The sequence below is a fragment of the Cupressus sempervirens genome, chromosome 3, assembly GCF_028749045.1.
Source record: "Cupressus sempervirens isolate cs-2001-9-10 chromosome 3, ASM2874904v1, whole genome shotgun sequence".
Taxonomy (NCBI): Eukaryota; Viridiplantae; Streptophyta; class Pinopsida; order Cupressales; family Cupressaceae; genus Cupressus; species Cupressus sempervirens.
The window spans coordinates 457,834,341-457,850,052 of record NC_143120.1 but is presented as its reverse complement, the minus strand read 5'-3'; the positions used below and the strand labels follow the sequence as shown (position 1 = coordinate 457,850,052).

The window sequence follows — 15,712 nt, the reverse complement described above, 5'->3', positions numbered from 1 at the left end:
AGATGTAGATCTTTGTCTTTGAATGGCAGTCGATGTATATTGATCTTCTATTTATTGCTTCAATGAAGGATCACCAAAACTGAATGTATTTAACCCGTAGAGAATATAAAGCAGATCGCTGACACTTGTATGCCGTGGATTGATATTGGTCTCAACGATTTGCTTGCCACATATATATAAGTGCAAACAGTCACGTCTCCGTAGAGACATGACTCTACATGAGCAGAGGTCACGTAGGGTCATGCCTCTACGTAGGCATGACTTAACAACTAGTAAACATAACCAATTATTAACCAATGCATATCGGTGGTGTACACAACAAGTTGTGATCAGGAGATATAAAGCCCCGATAACCTTTAGGACAAAAGCCCGATGCACATTAAGTTTGTTTTATGATTTGTTTTGAATACACAAGTATATATATATATTCCACTAGTCATATATATATCAACAAATTTCAGTATACAACATTACTTCAACTGCTGCTATACATCAACATTTTCTTGTCAAAATTGTGCGTGGGAGTCTCATTCACTCAGGCCTTCCCTTCCCTGTATTCCTCATACTTTGACAGAAACAAGTCCTTCTCTAACTCCTACCTGCGACATGTTGTACTAGAATAGCTCATAGTCTTCCATTTGCCAATGGAATAGTTCGTTCATGGAGTTCGTGTCATCTTTGGAGCATCCCTCAAGTTGCATGACACCTTCATCATTCAACTCCATCCGACGCTTTCTTTTGTCTACTCCACTCATTTCACCTTCTAACTCCAACTCCGAGGAAGATGCGAGTTCCTTACTCACCATTTAGGTTTTGATGTTGATGACCAACATTCTCCTCCATTCTCCATTGACAAAGTTTTTCTCTTCCAGTTATGGTTCACCCTTGCATATAGTTGATGTTTTAAACACTTCTGGACTTTTCAATTGTATTTGAAAACAAACTTTTTAAAAGAGAAAATATTTAAATTAGAGTTTACCTTCACATTACAAACTCATTCAAAGTTCATATATCCTCATGCAAATATATAAAGGTGGAGCTTTATTTCCATTTTACATGTAAAGACACCCGCGATGTTATGCAATGGTCCACGGAAAGGCCACCTAGGCGATATTTTAATTAAAAAATAATGTTATGCGGTCAGGCCAAAAAACCCTACCTATGGAACGCTGAACTCTTTGATATCTTTTGATAGACAACTCTAGTTGAGGCCTAAGGTGGCTCAATATGAGTGGAATTCAAAATGCAACAATCCTAGGGTGAAAACAAAAACCAAAAACAAGCACAAAATCAAGAAAAGGACCCACGGTTGCCAAAAAATCAAGTGCTCGCAGTCGGGGAAGAAAAACCTGTTCTGACACGCAGAGAGGATGATAAGATTGATAGAAACCTTCAAAAACGATGTTCGGAAGACATGAAATTTAGGACAATTCAAGGGATAATGAATTGCCTTTATAACATATCATTCAGAACACCTAAACTCTGAGGAAACACCTACGAATGAATGAGAAAATTGCTTAGGTTTGTCCAATCTTGTGATCTCAAAATTGAGGACACGCATTACCTAGTATGATTTTCAGTACAAAACATAATCTATCAAAAATATTCCTCCAACAATTCATGTGCAAGTCTCTCATTTTCGTCTATGTAGCACTAGCTTCTGTAACAAAAGATTCTTTCCATTTTCAGTTTCAGTTTCAAAACGTTGTGTTTTACAGTTGCAGTGTGTGGCTCATTCTTCTGATTGCCTCCTGTTTACTGTAAATGATGAAAATCACACTCATGTAAATATTTCTTTCTTTAACTAACCTTATCCTTTTGCACGTGCTTGGCCCTATCTAACTAAGAGAGAATGTCATCCTTGTTGATCTATTGTATACACATAAATAAGGAGATTAAAGTCATAAGCTTTGGTGGCTATCTTTCTTTCCCTTGTCTCAGAAGGCTGTTTTTTTTTTCCAGGTAATTAATTTTATAGCAGAAGGGCTAATTATGTTTTGGATATGCAAGCTACTGTTTTGCTTGATTCAGATTGTTGCATTGGGTCTTGCTAGAAAATCTTTTCCCTTGTGTACATACTTCCTAGCATTGGTATTTGACTGCAAGTGTGCTTTCTTCTGCTTATGTCTGCATTTTACGATGGGTTCTAGTTTGTCTTTGATAAAATCCTTTCTGTTCTGGGCTGGTCCCTTTTGTTGTTTTTGGCAGTCCCTTTGAGCCCTCTTATGTTCTCTTGATGGACATTAATAAATTTATCTTTATCTGATCTGTGGGCTTTCTAGTCTTCTTTTCTTTTTCCCATATATGCTAAATTTTTGGCTTGTGTATTAGCCCTCTCCTCATTTTTCATGTTGACACAAGCTTTGTCCCAGTGCATTCAATTTTTTTGACTGTTTGTGCTTATGTGGTATCTCCGTGGGTGCAAGTTGTAATTGATTTTGCTATTGTATACTTTTAACTAGTGCAATTGGTTTTTGTTGGTTTCTTTCAGTCTTTCTCTGGTTCCAATCTTGATTCTTTCATTGTCAGTGTAATTAAAACTTAATAAAACAAAAGAGCAATACATATAACTGCATTTGAATGGAATCTTACTTTTGCCAATGTGTGGCAAATTCAAGCATTACTAATTTGATTATTTCCTCAAAACTTTTATATTCTTGACTTACTCACTCAATGAACATGTGCATGCTTATAGAATGATATGTATAATTTGATACAGGGAGATTATTAGCATGAACAAAACACATTCAAGCTTTTTCATTGTTTTTATTGTACATCCACTGCAGTACAGTCAACTCCAGATTCAGTTGATGCATTACCAAATCCAGTGAATATGGAGAGAGGATTGCGATTATTGGATGCCATGAGAATTTTAATGCGTTCAGTACACAATCAATGGGTTTTTGGCTATTATGGAGGATTGCAAACACTTGTGGCTCTCATGAAAGGTGCCTAGAATGCTTTCTCTGATTCGTTCTCTTTTTCATGTAAACAGAAGTATATTAATTTTTTCTTCCAGATTCAGCAGTCACTGTTTTTTGATAGTTTAACTCAGTCGTGATTTTTGTGTTTGTTTTATCCATTGTGAAATCTAATTTTCTCTGACATCAATACATATTCTTAGCAATCTTATTCACTATGCTTTTTGAACTCTATGCTCATATTTTATAAACAATTGATTCATTGAACTGTTAGACTTTTCTAATTGAATAAATTTGACAGAAATCCATCATAATAAAAACTTGTCTGCATAATCTTTTCTGATTTGATCTTCTTTGAGTAAGGAAATCCACTTACCTATTCACAATCATCTTCTTAAGTGATGCGAGTGCGTCTGAAATGCTCTGCAATGCAATGAAGTTCATGGCAAACTGTGTGGTTCCCAATTGCACAAGTTTCTTTTTCCTTGTTTAGGTGTTTAATACGTGGCACACCCAATGTTAGTTATAGATGTATTTGTAATTTTGTGATGTTCCTTGGCTCTTGCACCATAGTTTTCATCTTATCCAAATTTGCCTATATCTTTAGCTAGAAGGTCAATGCAAGAGGTGGCAGAAGGGTTCAAAGAACTGTAGGTCCCTCTCGCCAAGAAGTCTCTTTGCCATTACATACTTGGGTGCATTGTTGGTCATAACTTTAATGATATTTTCTACAACCACTTTTGTATCCTAGGATTATTCTATGTCCATAGACTTACATCTATGTGGGCATCAGCTTCTAGTTGTCAAGTATATCCATATTTAGCACTTTACTCTTTGAAGAGGATTGCTTCGATTGTCCCCATTTCTTTCTTGGTCTTGTGACACCCCCTTTCTGAAATGGGATTTAATAACAAATAATAATTTAAAAAAGTTCAATTATAAATACATAAATAGATAATAAAATATAATTACATGGTAGTTAAGATTAATGAAATGTCAAGGGGCATGTAGTGACGAGTTGTGACTCCTTCAACATAAGATATTCAAGATAGAAATCTTATTTGGAAAGGGACAGTGACGGAACAAGAAGTGGAAAATGAAATATGGAATAATCAGGTTGGAATGGGAGAAGATTTCAGAAATAAGTCCAAGTTGCAAAGAAAGAGCAGCAATTAAAATTAGTTAAGGAGCGATAAAATGGTGAAGAGACATCACTTTTGGGAAGATATGTTAAGAAGTTATATAGTGCATTTGAGGGGAGCAAGAGTTTATATCAGACTTATATTTGCAGATCTGCAAAAGAGAAGATAAAAAGGGATGACAATCAAAGAAAGGTTGAGGGCATAATTATAAGAAGAGTTTATAGCAGAATTGTATGGAGAGTATATGCTGACTTACAGGAGAAGTATAAAGAGAAGACATTGTTTAAGGTAGGAATCAAGAGAGATTTAACGGAGAAGAAAGAATTAAAGTTGTGAAGGATTGTGACTCTCCCAAAAGGCAGTAGCTATGAAAGTTTGCGACTCTTGCAAAGGGCATAAAAGGTGAAGGGTTGTGACCCTTTTGAAAGGTTTTAATAATGAAAGTTTGGACTCTCCCATGATGATGATATAAAGGGATCATCATAAGGAAACCGTGGTAAGTTCTGTCCTGAGATATGAGACAGTTCTATCTGCATAAAGGGAGCATAGGAATTAGGGAAGGCTTAATAGAAGATATGAAACCACTGGTGTAATACGATAAACAATTAATACTGTTAAATTAAAAGTTGACAGCAGATAATAATAAAAATGATTACCTTCCAGCTGTCAGAATTAGACAAGGAAAGAGATTTGCTGTGTTAAAGGTTAAGTTCAAACATTTGTTCAAAGCCAAACCATAAACAAACAAGGGCTGCAGGGCAGCTTAGTTCCTGCCAAGTGAATGAAGAGAAAGGCAGTGGTCAGGTGAAGGAAGGAATGGCTAAGCGGGTTTGAGTTACTTGGCTGGAATAGGCAGTGTTGAGGTAAACGAGAACATCGCAGTACAAAGACATAACAGATGGAAGAGAGTAGACTGTGCAACTTGAAATAGCATCTAATGTTGAGGGGGATGGAACCATCTAATGTATTGTTTCTTAGTTCAAGCACATATAGAGATGAGAGTTGAGCTATGGAAGGGGTTATTTTACCCGTCAATGCATTGCTACTCAGGCAGAGCTCTGTTAGGTACTGGAGGTTAGCGGCAGTGGATAGAATGTTACCCCTTGAGTTGATTATTACTGAAATCAATACTTTGGAGATTTGGAAATGTAAGCAACAAGAATGTGAGATTGGGACTATCCAAATTATTATGGGAAAGATCAATGTAGACATAAAATTCAAAAATATGAATAGACGAGTTTATACTCAAATTGGGCCTCTTCAAATTTTTACATGGAGACTTCTAAACATTCAAAACCAGATAAATAGCCATAAAAATGCATAAGAATATCAGCCACAGCTGGAAATAACTCAACCGGAATTGTGAAATTGAATCTATGTGAGAATGAAGGACAAGCCTTTCACAAAGAAACTCGTTATTTAAGAACTTTACCATAACCAAACAAGAAAAGGGCATTTAAGGTAAAGAATGCACAAGCCCTTCAACAAAAAGCTCGCATATAAGGATTTTATTTTGTACTCAATCACAAACAAGGCATCGAAGTTGCAATGCACTTGACAGTAGCAATATAACACAGAGGCAAATCCTCTTGATGTTAAGTCTGGGGCCTTGATTGAAGCACTCAAATTTTATTTTTAAGAACTTTGTAGTTGTGCAGAACCCTACCAAGGTGTAAGACATATAAGTAAAAATGCTACAGCGACTTCACCCACTTTGAATTCTATTCCAGATCAGTTTCTCTCCTCCATTCTCATTTCGTCAAAAAATACCAACATATAGAAAATAATTGTTTGATATAATGACGAATGCTTTGCAGACCTGAACCTGAGGATAACATTTCTTACAATAGAAGGATAGGTCATCTTTTGTCAACATCAACCCTCGCGCTCATTCCCCTGCAAAATCTAATGATTCAAATCATGCAACTGTAGCAGCAGGGAATGTATGGAATCTGGTGTTTGTTAGGTTTAGCAGTTGATGTGCCTGCTGTGTATCCGTCTATGGCTGATTTCAAAGCTAAGGAGCCTGGCAAATAGAGTTTGGCAGATCCGATTGATGATGTAGAGGAAACTTGGGCAGAAATGAGGAAGCCAAGCAAAAGATAAGCATCCGTTTTGGGATAGGATTCCACATGGAGGATTTTGTGGGTATTGGGTTAAGACGTGCTATGTAAGGAGAAGTTTCCAAAGAAAGTTTAGCCATTAAGAATAATAAATCCATGGATTTCTAAATCTTGGAGCTCTAAAGTGAAAAGATCAATTGAACTTTTCCCAGTGGTCGAGGCCTTGTAGATTTCTCGCTTCTGTGTCAATTGATGGAAACTATTTGTTAATATTTTTGGAAAAGGACCTTGATACCTGACAAGATTGGTTTCCTGGTTAAGCCTCAGTTCCCAGGTTAAATCAATGACAGACATTTTCAATCATGCCAGTGTGTGTAAGGCTACCTTATCTTCCCTTATAGTTCAAGATCCTAGCTTGCTTTCAAGGAGATAACAGTTTGGGGAAAAACAATTAAATTGAATCCAGAAACAAATGGTTCAATTATGCGACAGTCTAGATGGAACTAGATGTATGCGAATTGTTTAGAAGCACCAGAACAAAAACGAGGGTTAGAATACCTCTCAGCAGCCTCCGCAAACACATCGGTCTATTCCTATCACGGTACGGCAAACGTTTCCTGCACAGAAGAAGCTCATCTAGTTCCGTTTTTTAATCGCCACAGGGGTCTGCTACAGTCCAAAGATAAAGGCACACGTCACACCTGCATGAAGGAGGGAAGGCCATAGCAGCCAGCTGGTGCTTTTGGTAATCCCCCAGCAACGACCAGCTCTAAACCTCGTTCTGTGGAAAAGCCTGAAAAAACCTTTATGAGTTCCTGACATACACCTCGATTCTCCCTTCTTCTCTAGCTTTGATTGTTGATTATCCCCTCTTCTCTCGCATCGATTGTTGCGAATATCTGAATATCCCCTGCCAGTGATAAACGTCGAGCAGCTTCAGCCGTGGTAGAAGAATAAGATAGGGCAGGAACTAAACATTCGGCCATAGAGATTGGATGTATAAAAATGTTTTAATAATGAGTTAACGGCGACCTCTAGGAAATAGTTTCCTGCACGGCAGGAACTAATATATTGTGGTGGCAGTTGAAAAACAAACTAATCATTGTAATATGGAAGCGACTGCAAGAGCAGTTGTAACTTGCTCTTAAACTTCTCAACTTGATTGAACCCTTTAAAAATCTCTTCATCGGCAAGTAAGGCGAGATGATGGAAAATAAAAATAAATAATGGGTTTTTTGGTTGTTGGACATGTACGTCTGTTGAAGGTGCATATCTGCATATGTGAGTTGAATGATAGACTGAATGAAAAGGAGAGTTTTCATTAGCATAAGTGTGAAGAACAGAAAACTGGAAGACACACAGTTTGCAAAAATAGTACATCTGGAAGATTGATCAACTGGTGGTTACATTTTTCTAATTTTTCTTCAATAAATATAAAGGTTCAACTTCTGGTTAAGTTGAACTTCTGCATAATTATCAGAGTCTGGTTATAATTTCAGTCTGACTATAAAGCAAAAACATCATTTTTGCTATTGTGATACCTGATTGTAAGTAGATTTGAAATGGAACTAACTCCGAAGGATAACTACGAGGACAAAGATTGAACTATATTTGATGTCTGAGTTCAGTTTGCAGAGTCCTGTGTGTTTTCGTCGGAACTGAAATAATTTTGCTGTAGGTGTGCATTGCTCTGTTCTAATCTGAATTGCAAAAGAAGAGTGCTTGAGCTGAAAATTCAGTTTTGCTACAGGAGTGCTGGAATATCAGAATTAATTCATATCAGATTTCACTTGTTATCAGAATTGAATTGTTGTGTGAGATTCTCAAGCTTATTCATATTTATTCAAAAAGTTGTAATCCCTTCAATGTATGCTTTTGGTGTGTTGGAGCTCACATAAGATTATTGGGCTACGGCTCATATTGATTGAGTGGGTGCTCAGGTTTTGAAAGAGTTGTTGCTCTTAAAGGAGGGTTTGGTGATCCTTAGAGTTGGAGCCCTTCAAATTGCAGTTGGATTTAATTTCATAAGGCTGGATTAGGACACTAGATCCTAGCAGCATTACTCACCATGGTATTTCTCTGTTGGGTTTCCACGTCATATTCTTGTGCATTGTCATTTGGTTTCATGCTGCTTCTCCTATATCTTTCATCTGATTCTTAAGTTCTACTATATAATCTGAAGTAGCTACATAACATTTGAAATTGGATGAAAAGTTTAAGTTATAAACACCCTGCCTATCCACCCTCCCTTCTTAGTAGTAAACACGTGTTCTACGAATATAACTAGGATATATATGGATAATAGATGTATGATATATATACCTCACTTAAGTTGACTGGAATGGCTGGATTAAGGAAAATTGTGATAGGAACCCCCAACAGGTATGCCACCTCATACGTATGGCATGGGCCACATGAGGCCTAGGGGGATGATATTTTTCTCTTGGGCCTATTACTTCAATGATTAGGTCACCTTTAAAACTAATTGTTGCATTCCATTGATTTGATCTATACGCTATTTTTAAGGAATCTAACTTTGAATTATGAGTACAAAATTACAAATAAACCCTAATTGTGTTTTAGGGCTTCAATCAGATTGAAAGGTATCTCTAAACATTACTTTCTTTAGTTAAGAGATTGTAATCAAGGGCGAATTTGGATACTAATAATTTGGGGACATTATAAGTTCCCTCTAGGCACTGATATTGTTGGTACTTATGTACTAGGTTGTTTGTTCTCTGTATTGAAATTTCGTTTGATTAGCTATGCTTGAACCATTTAGCTTAGGTTGGGTTTTTTTGCTAATAATTTTGTACAAATGGTCAATGGCATTGCTCCTCACCCTCATTGTTTCCAGTGCACTATTTTCATGGCTTGAGATTTTCCCTTGGTTAGATGAGAGTGTGCTCTCACTAGTTGGATACTAGGACTTATAGATAACATAGGTGATAGATCAATTAGGGCGTGTTTCCCCTAGGAGACTATTCCTTTCAAAGAACTCACATTTCCTAACCTTCCCTCTCTTGGCATCATGGGTTTGCTTAGTCCTATTAGGGTGACATAGCACATTCAGAGTACATGGATCTATCATTTACCAATCTCTTCCTAGACCACACAGATATACTCATTATAAGTTTCTTTTCCAAAAGAACAATAAAACAATGATATGACATGATATGGTAGATTTTAATGACGTCCACGAGACTAAAGTAGTCTATGGGACCCATGCAATCACCCTCCCGAGTCAGGAGCCAAACTAGTCAATTGCAAAGTTTTGGTTAACTTGTCTCTTCTCTGAATTTTGATAATCAAATCCGCTGTTCTCTTCACTTGATCTTCCTCGAATAATGAGCCTTGATATCAGATGCATGACTATGAATATAGGGCACTGAAAAACACATAAACACATGCCCCCTTTTCCGTGCGGTATCGACATATAATATAAACTGTCTTTACATTTTTGCCTGAAAGAAACAAAGGGGAAGGAATACTTGCTGAAACGACATCTTGTGCTGCTGTTACAAATTGTTGATTTACCCGAGTGATCATTTGAGCCCGTTTTTCATTTCCCATCCTTAATGTATATTAAACAATAACAGTTGCAGTGGAGCAGTTACTATACTGGTTGTCATCGATTAATAATGATACAACTGGATATACTTGTGACGTGGAACCAAGGAGTGCTGTCTGGAATTTCTTATTCTAGTGATGGTCAAATGAAACATACTTCCAGCGATATGTGACAAAAGGAAAGACATGTCATCATAGAAGCTCCCCCCGCACATGACATAAGCAAACAACGCTAAACGTACTAGTGCATATATAGTAAAACTTAGCTCAATGATTGGGAGGTTTAATCTGAGAGCATAACAATTAATTCAATAAAATTAATTTATGCACCCAAATTAATTTCATACGAAGCTGTATCTTTAACAAATTTAATATCTGCCATGCCACATTTTGTAATGTTCTGTTCCCGACGTCACTTCCAGGAAGATAAGTTGGTCGTATAGTAGTGATTCTTTGCACATTAGGGAGGCCGTACGGTAGCATGGGAGCAGACAATGCACAATGGAAAGGGGCTGTATGGTAGTGGTGGAGCAAGGGCCATACAGTGCAAGCTGAAGGGGCTGTACGACAATCACTAGAGAGGCTGTACAGTTCTGATTGAATGGCCGTACGGTGGTGTCTGGGTGGCCCTATGATTGTTCTTAGGAGGCTGTACGGTGAGGAGGGAGGTGTCGTATGGTAAGGGAGATGAAGCGTACGGTGAGGGTAAAGAAGTCGTGCGGTGATGAGGGTGATCCAGTACGGAGTTGATCTTTAGATTCACTAACGCTAAGTCCTCTGAATGAAGTGACAACTCAAGGAAATTGTACAAGAGACACCAAAGTATATTGAGATAATCATAGGTAGATATAGATATATTCCAGACTAAAATGGTGTTCTGGATTTGCTAGATCCGAAGCAAAGTAATACACCGACGGAATAGGGTGAGGGTTGAATCCCACCGAAATTGGAGAAAGCCAAGTAGGGAAAAGCTTTCACTTCTAAGATCACGAACAATACTTAACTCCAATAGGAATTCACAGTACAAAGAAATAATCCAAATTGCATACCAACTATTCCCTACATGCTGTGCTTAAATACCCTTTGGAAGAACTTCTCGAGGGTTTACAAAGATAGTCGATGGCCACACCTACGGAAACAATTAAATAAAAATGGGTCCGAGATATACTAAACCAATCGGCCCATAAATAATGGTTTGATTATTTATTTATTTTATGATGGGAAAATTACACATTTTGGGTGCTTTTGGATTATAAGGAATTGGGAAATAAACTTCTTGTTGGCTGCTGTACATACTGACTTTCAAGTTGCAGTGTATAAGAGGAAGTTGTGGGCTTTAGAAACTCCTTTGGCTTGGTGCCATTAATTCCAAGGGAGATGATTTGTTTATACAGGGTGGTAATCATCTTTTGAGGGTGACATGGACCTGGAAAGGCATCCAATTAACAATGACCATAGGAATATTTACATATGCTTTTAAGAGGTTAGAAATTCTGATATATTTAAGTTGTATTTGAGCAACAGTTTGTTAACTCTCCATTGTTATTAACTTATTTCTGTCATATTGGATGAATGCCATTTATTTGATAAAATGTCTCAAACTATATGAATGCCGCAATGGGTTTGTAATGCAATTAAAAGGTTGTCATATCATTAATCAAACTATTATAATTAACTGCAGCCTGACAACTTAAAATTAATGTATACAAACAGAGTGACAAACTTTGTGAATAGCATAATCTGTAATAAATCGCAGGTTTTGGTTGAGTGTTTGAGGACGTATAATTCGAGTTTTGACAATGATCTGAACATGTTATTTGTAATTACTAATTAGGATTAGATGTTAAGCTTTAGATCTGAGATATTTTGAGCGGAACCACCAACCAGCTCCCCTATTTGAGGTTTAGGTTATTTCAGATTTGTGGGTTTTGCTCCTTGCCCTTGGTTAATCACTGTGGACTTGTGCTTAATAACTACATCATTTAGTAATTTCTATATTTTGTAAGTTGTAACATATGTGATGTTGGATATTAGTTGTGTTTGCTTCCAAAGCACAGGCCTTTCAGGTTTTTGTTTACTATATGCTGGGTATTTTGTTTCTGTGGAAGAAAAAGCCTCTTTTATTTGATAAACATCAAATTAAATTTATAGATCAACTGAACAATAGATTTGCAAAAGTAATCCTTGCTAGAAAATCAAGCAAGAAAAGCATCGGAACCTGAATCCCAACAGGTAATCAAGTGCAAAACACCTCTGTTATGAATGCTTGACAGTCAGATGACACAGAACAGAAAAGGGTGTATGTTTAGAGTTGATTAATTCTTTTTTCATCATTAATCTAGTTTCTCATTGCAATCTACTTTCCATTACTATTGTTTTCTGTGATTGAAATAGTTATTAGTTATTACTAATGGTTTTCAAGTTTGTTATGCGCTTCAGAAAATTCCATTGTATATCCAATGTTATAATAGCCTTTTTTGTGGATGATATTTATGTGTAACGCTTTGAATGTTGACTTCAATCTGAAGCTTTCAATGTTTTTTTCTTCCAGCTGCAGTGGTTCAGTTGAAAGCACTCACTGGTGCTTTAACGATGGAAGAAGCAGTGCCTTATTCATTTTCAGTACAGATGAGCTTCTTAAAGTGCCTACTTGCACATGTTGTTTCTATTGTTTCTAATTTAGTTGATGCAGATTCTTACCATTCTGAGAATGATGATACAACTGGCAAAAATATAGAGCAAGCTAGACTGAAAGATGATGTAAATGTTTGTAGAGCTAATGCTTTAAGTGCCTTGGGAATCCAAGGTTTAAACTCAAGAAATGATTCTTATCTCAATCAGAGGGCTACAATACCATTGATGGAGACAGGAGGTCTTAACTGGCTTGTAGGTACGAATTATGGAAAACTTGTAATCTTAACATCCAATACTGGCCAATGTCTAAATATCATTTGCATGCAATATTGTATTGTTGGGAATGGCTGTTTACTATGGGAGTCTAATGCTTTGATAATTTATTTTGAAAAGATAAGAGTTCAAGAGGGTTAATTGGCCGAACTTTCATTTTATCAGTGTGGTGGTTATTGAAAATGACATTTACTACCTTGTGTTATATCAATGTTTTTTCGTTTTATGTTAGCTGCATGCTATTATGAAATATAGTTCAATGATTTCTTGGGCTGATCATCTATGAATGCTAAGCATTGTTTACTAGAATATTTTAGTCTGTGATACCCAGACAAATAGCTCTGTTTTTTTCTGAAACTGTTTAAAATAATTAAAATTCCATTCGCATATGCACTCTCAAATCATCAGTTCTCCAGGCTTCTTGTGATCTATGAGATGAAGGAAATGAAACCACCGGCCATGAAAACAATAACATTGCAGTGGCAGTTCCAGAAAACAATAATAGATAAGATAAAATAAATCTATTAATGTCCAATGAAAGACCACAAAGCGGGTCCACAAGACTGTTGAGAACAATGCAGCGGAACAGCCCAAAGCAGGAGCACCAAACAGTGTCTGAAAATGAATAGTAGAAACAAACAAGCAAAAACAAAAGACGGAAAGCGAGAGAGAGAACGAGAGGGGGGACTCCAACATGGAGAACCCAAACACCAAACCCCCGCTACATAAGTTGTCTCCAAAAAAAACCTCTGAACAGAAGGATAACTCGAAGAGAATTTCCTACACTTTCCAAGAGGAGAAGAGGAAGGAGAGGGCTGCTGAAGTATAGACCTCATCTAGGGGATCATTGGCTGAGAATTGCTGGAAGGGGGGTCTAGCTGATGCTTAGAACCATGCACAGAATGAACCTTTGTGTAGAAGGAGGTGATAAACTGACAAGACCGTGTGGCTGCACAATGCTGGTGATAATGCTGATGCTGATACTGCAATTAGTTGTCCCTGAGTCAAGTTGCCTCGTGAATGTAAAGAGTGAGGCACCTTTGATCAATGAATTTGTAAAATGTGGATTGAACTGGACATCCCTGAAAGCAGTAGAATTTACTTCTAATCACATACTATATAGGGTACCAAAAAATTAAATGCTCCTCGGACTCAAACTCATCCATATGGCATAACTGTGTAACCATGTGCTCCCTAACCAAATGGTGGTCAGTCTCATTGTGATGATATGAGCCCATTTTGAAGGAACCAAGAGGGATCCAGAGGGCATGTACCTAGTGATGAGATAAGTAAGAGGGACAAACAATGATCCCATCCTCCGACTCTATGTATTGCTTACCCTAGAACGCAATCTTTGCCCAGGGATCTTTATAGGGATTCACCCAGATAGTGTGAATGAACCGCTTATAAATATCGGTCCTGATTAGCATGTTCAACTCTTGTCTAAATAAGAGAAGATAATGAGGAGCATCAAGAGAGTATTGAAAAGGAGGGAGGCGATCTATCTCAATCCCAATGGAACATAGGAGGGCCGAGGTCTCCGCAAACCAATAAAGGACTTGTCTCCAAGGAGCAAATGCCACAATGAGCTCAAAAGAATAATGAGCAAGGTAGGGGTATTTGTGACTTGCCTCACTAGAGGAAGTGAAACCACACAAACGATGAAAGAACCAATCAAGGTCAAATATGGTGCCAAGCTTGAACAGGTGATCCCTGAATGCAACGAGGATAATATAATGTGTAATGGACTGTCGACATCTAATAATCTGTCAGAGAAGAATCTGAACATGTTCTGCTGAATTCCAGTCAGAATCCAAAAGAATGGTAGGTCTAATCAAAGTGTCCATAAGTGTCAACTTGGACAAGATGTCGTGGAAGTGATGTTGGAAGCACTCTCTCAAGTAGGGCCAAAAAACCATAACCCTTGTTGATATGCAATAGTATGGTCGGTCTTAAACTGGATTGGGGGCTAGTGAACTTAACCCATATATAGGTGTAAGATGAGGATATCTCCACCTCTACCCCCTAAAGAAAAAATGAAAGTGGAAGGTCTATAAGCATTTGAAGAACATCACCTTCATCTTCCCCAAATTAATGGTGTATCGACGAGATCACAAAAAGATGCAAGGCCATCAAGGTGTCTTTGCAACCCCTTTGGAGAACGGGCCTGTAAATCTACATCATTGACAAAAAGAAAAATAGAAATAAGAACTTGGTCAAGTACGCATTCATCCTCTACGTGAGAGTGTCTCTGCACAAATGCATCTCACACGTCAATGTATATACCAAATAAGGTGGGAGAAAGGTAGCAGCCCTTTTTAAAAATGATGGTGCTCCTCATGAAGTTGGAAAGACTCCCAGAAGTCCTAGGGTGCCCTAGGAGGAACTCGTTAAGTCTCATGATGATATCAATAAGTCTCAGAGATCCCAATGTTAGGAAGCCTTTGAACCATGGCCATTCTCGGGATGAAATTTGTAATGTCCCCTTTTTTCTGGGACATTATAATTCAATGTTGCCGGCTCACTTCTCCTAGGTTTCGGGGTGAGAAGGTTCTTTATGGGGCTTAGTTTGAGATTTGGCTTAGACATTTCCAGTTTTGGACCCATTAGAGTAGTTATAGCAGGTTGTTTGGATGCTTACTATTTTTAGTAAGTAAACAAAGCTCAGTATTCGTGATATCTTAGTGTTGGGTTGGAAGCGTCTCGCCGAGAGCTTTCCAACAAGCTATTGCACGTGCTTATCTGAGTTCGTTTGGTCAGTTATTTTAATACGTAACGATTATATGGTTTACTGGCTAAGTGACTTTAAAAGTTCATTTAACTTATCACTTTATTAAAAAATTACTATGTTCATTTAAGTGACTAAAGGACAAAAAAGGTGCTTTATCCCACATTGCTTAAAGATGCGTGCATCACATTGGGAAAAGGGATAAAGGTACAATAGACTCTACATGGGAGGATATATGAAGATTATAATATTGAAGACAAATATTAATTTGGGTGCTGGAAACAGTTGCTGGTTATTTCTTTGAGGACGCAAACCCTTGAAGAAACTTTGGAGGTTGGACGCAAACCTAGCCTTCTTTCAGGTTTTATCTATATTGCCAAT

General features: G+C 37.4%; 1 protein-coding gene across 3 annotated transcripts in view; it reads left to right on the top strand.

Moving 5' to 3' along the window:
- The window catches only part of LOC149567066 (binding protein), a 278,549-nt gene that overhangs the window by 71,809 nt on the left and 191,028 nt on the right, over positions 1–15,712 (top strand). For 2 of the 3 annotated variants that reach the window (XM_089820295.1, XM_089820294.1), the window contains exons 5-6: positions 2,787–2,948; positions 12,248–12,586. In XM_089820295.1, coding sequence (XP_089676421.1) covers positions 2,787–2,948; positions 12,248–12,586 — 501 coding nt within the window. The remainder of the gene's footprint in view (positions 1–2,786; positions 2,949–12,247; positions 12,587–15,712) is intronic. The other variant, XM_089820296.1, reaches the window with a different exon arrangement.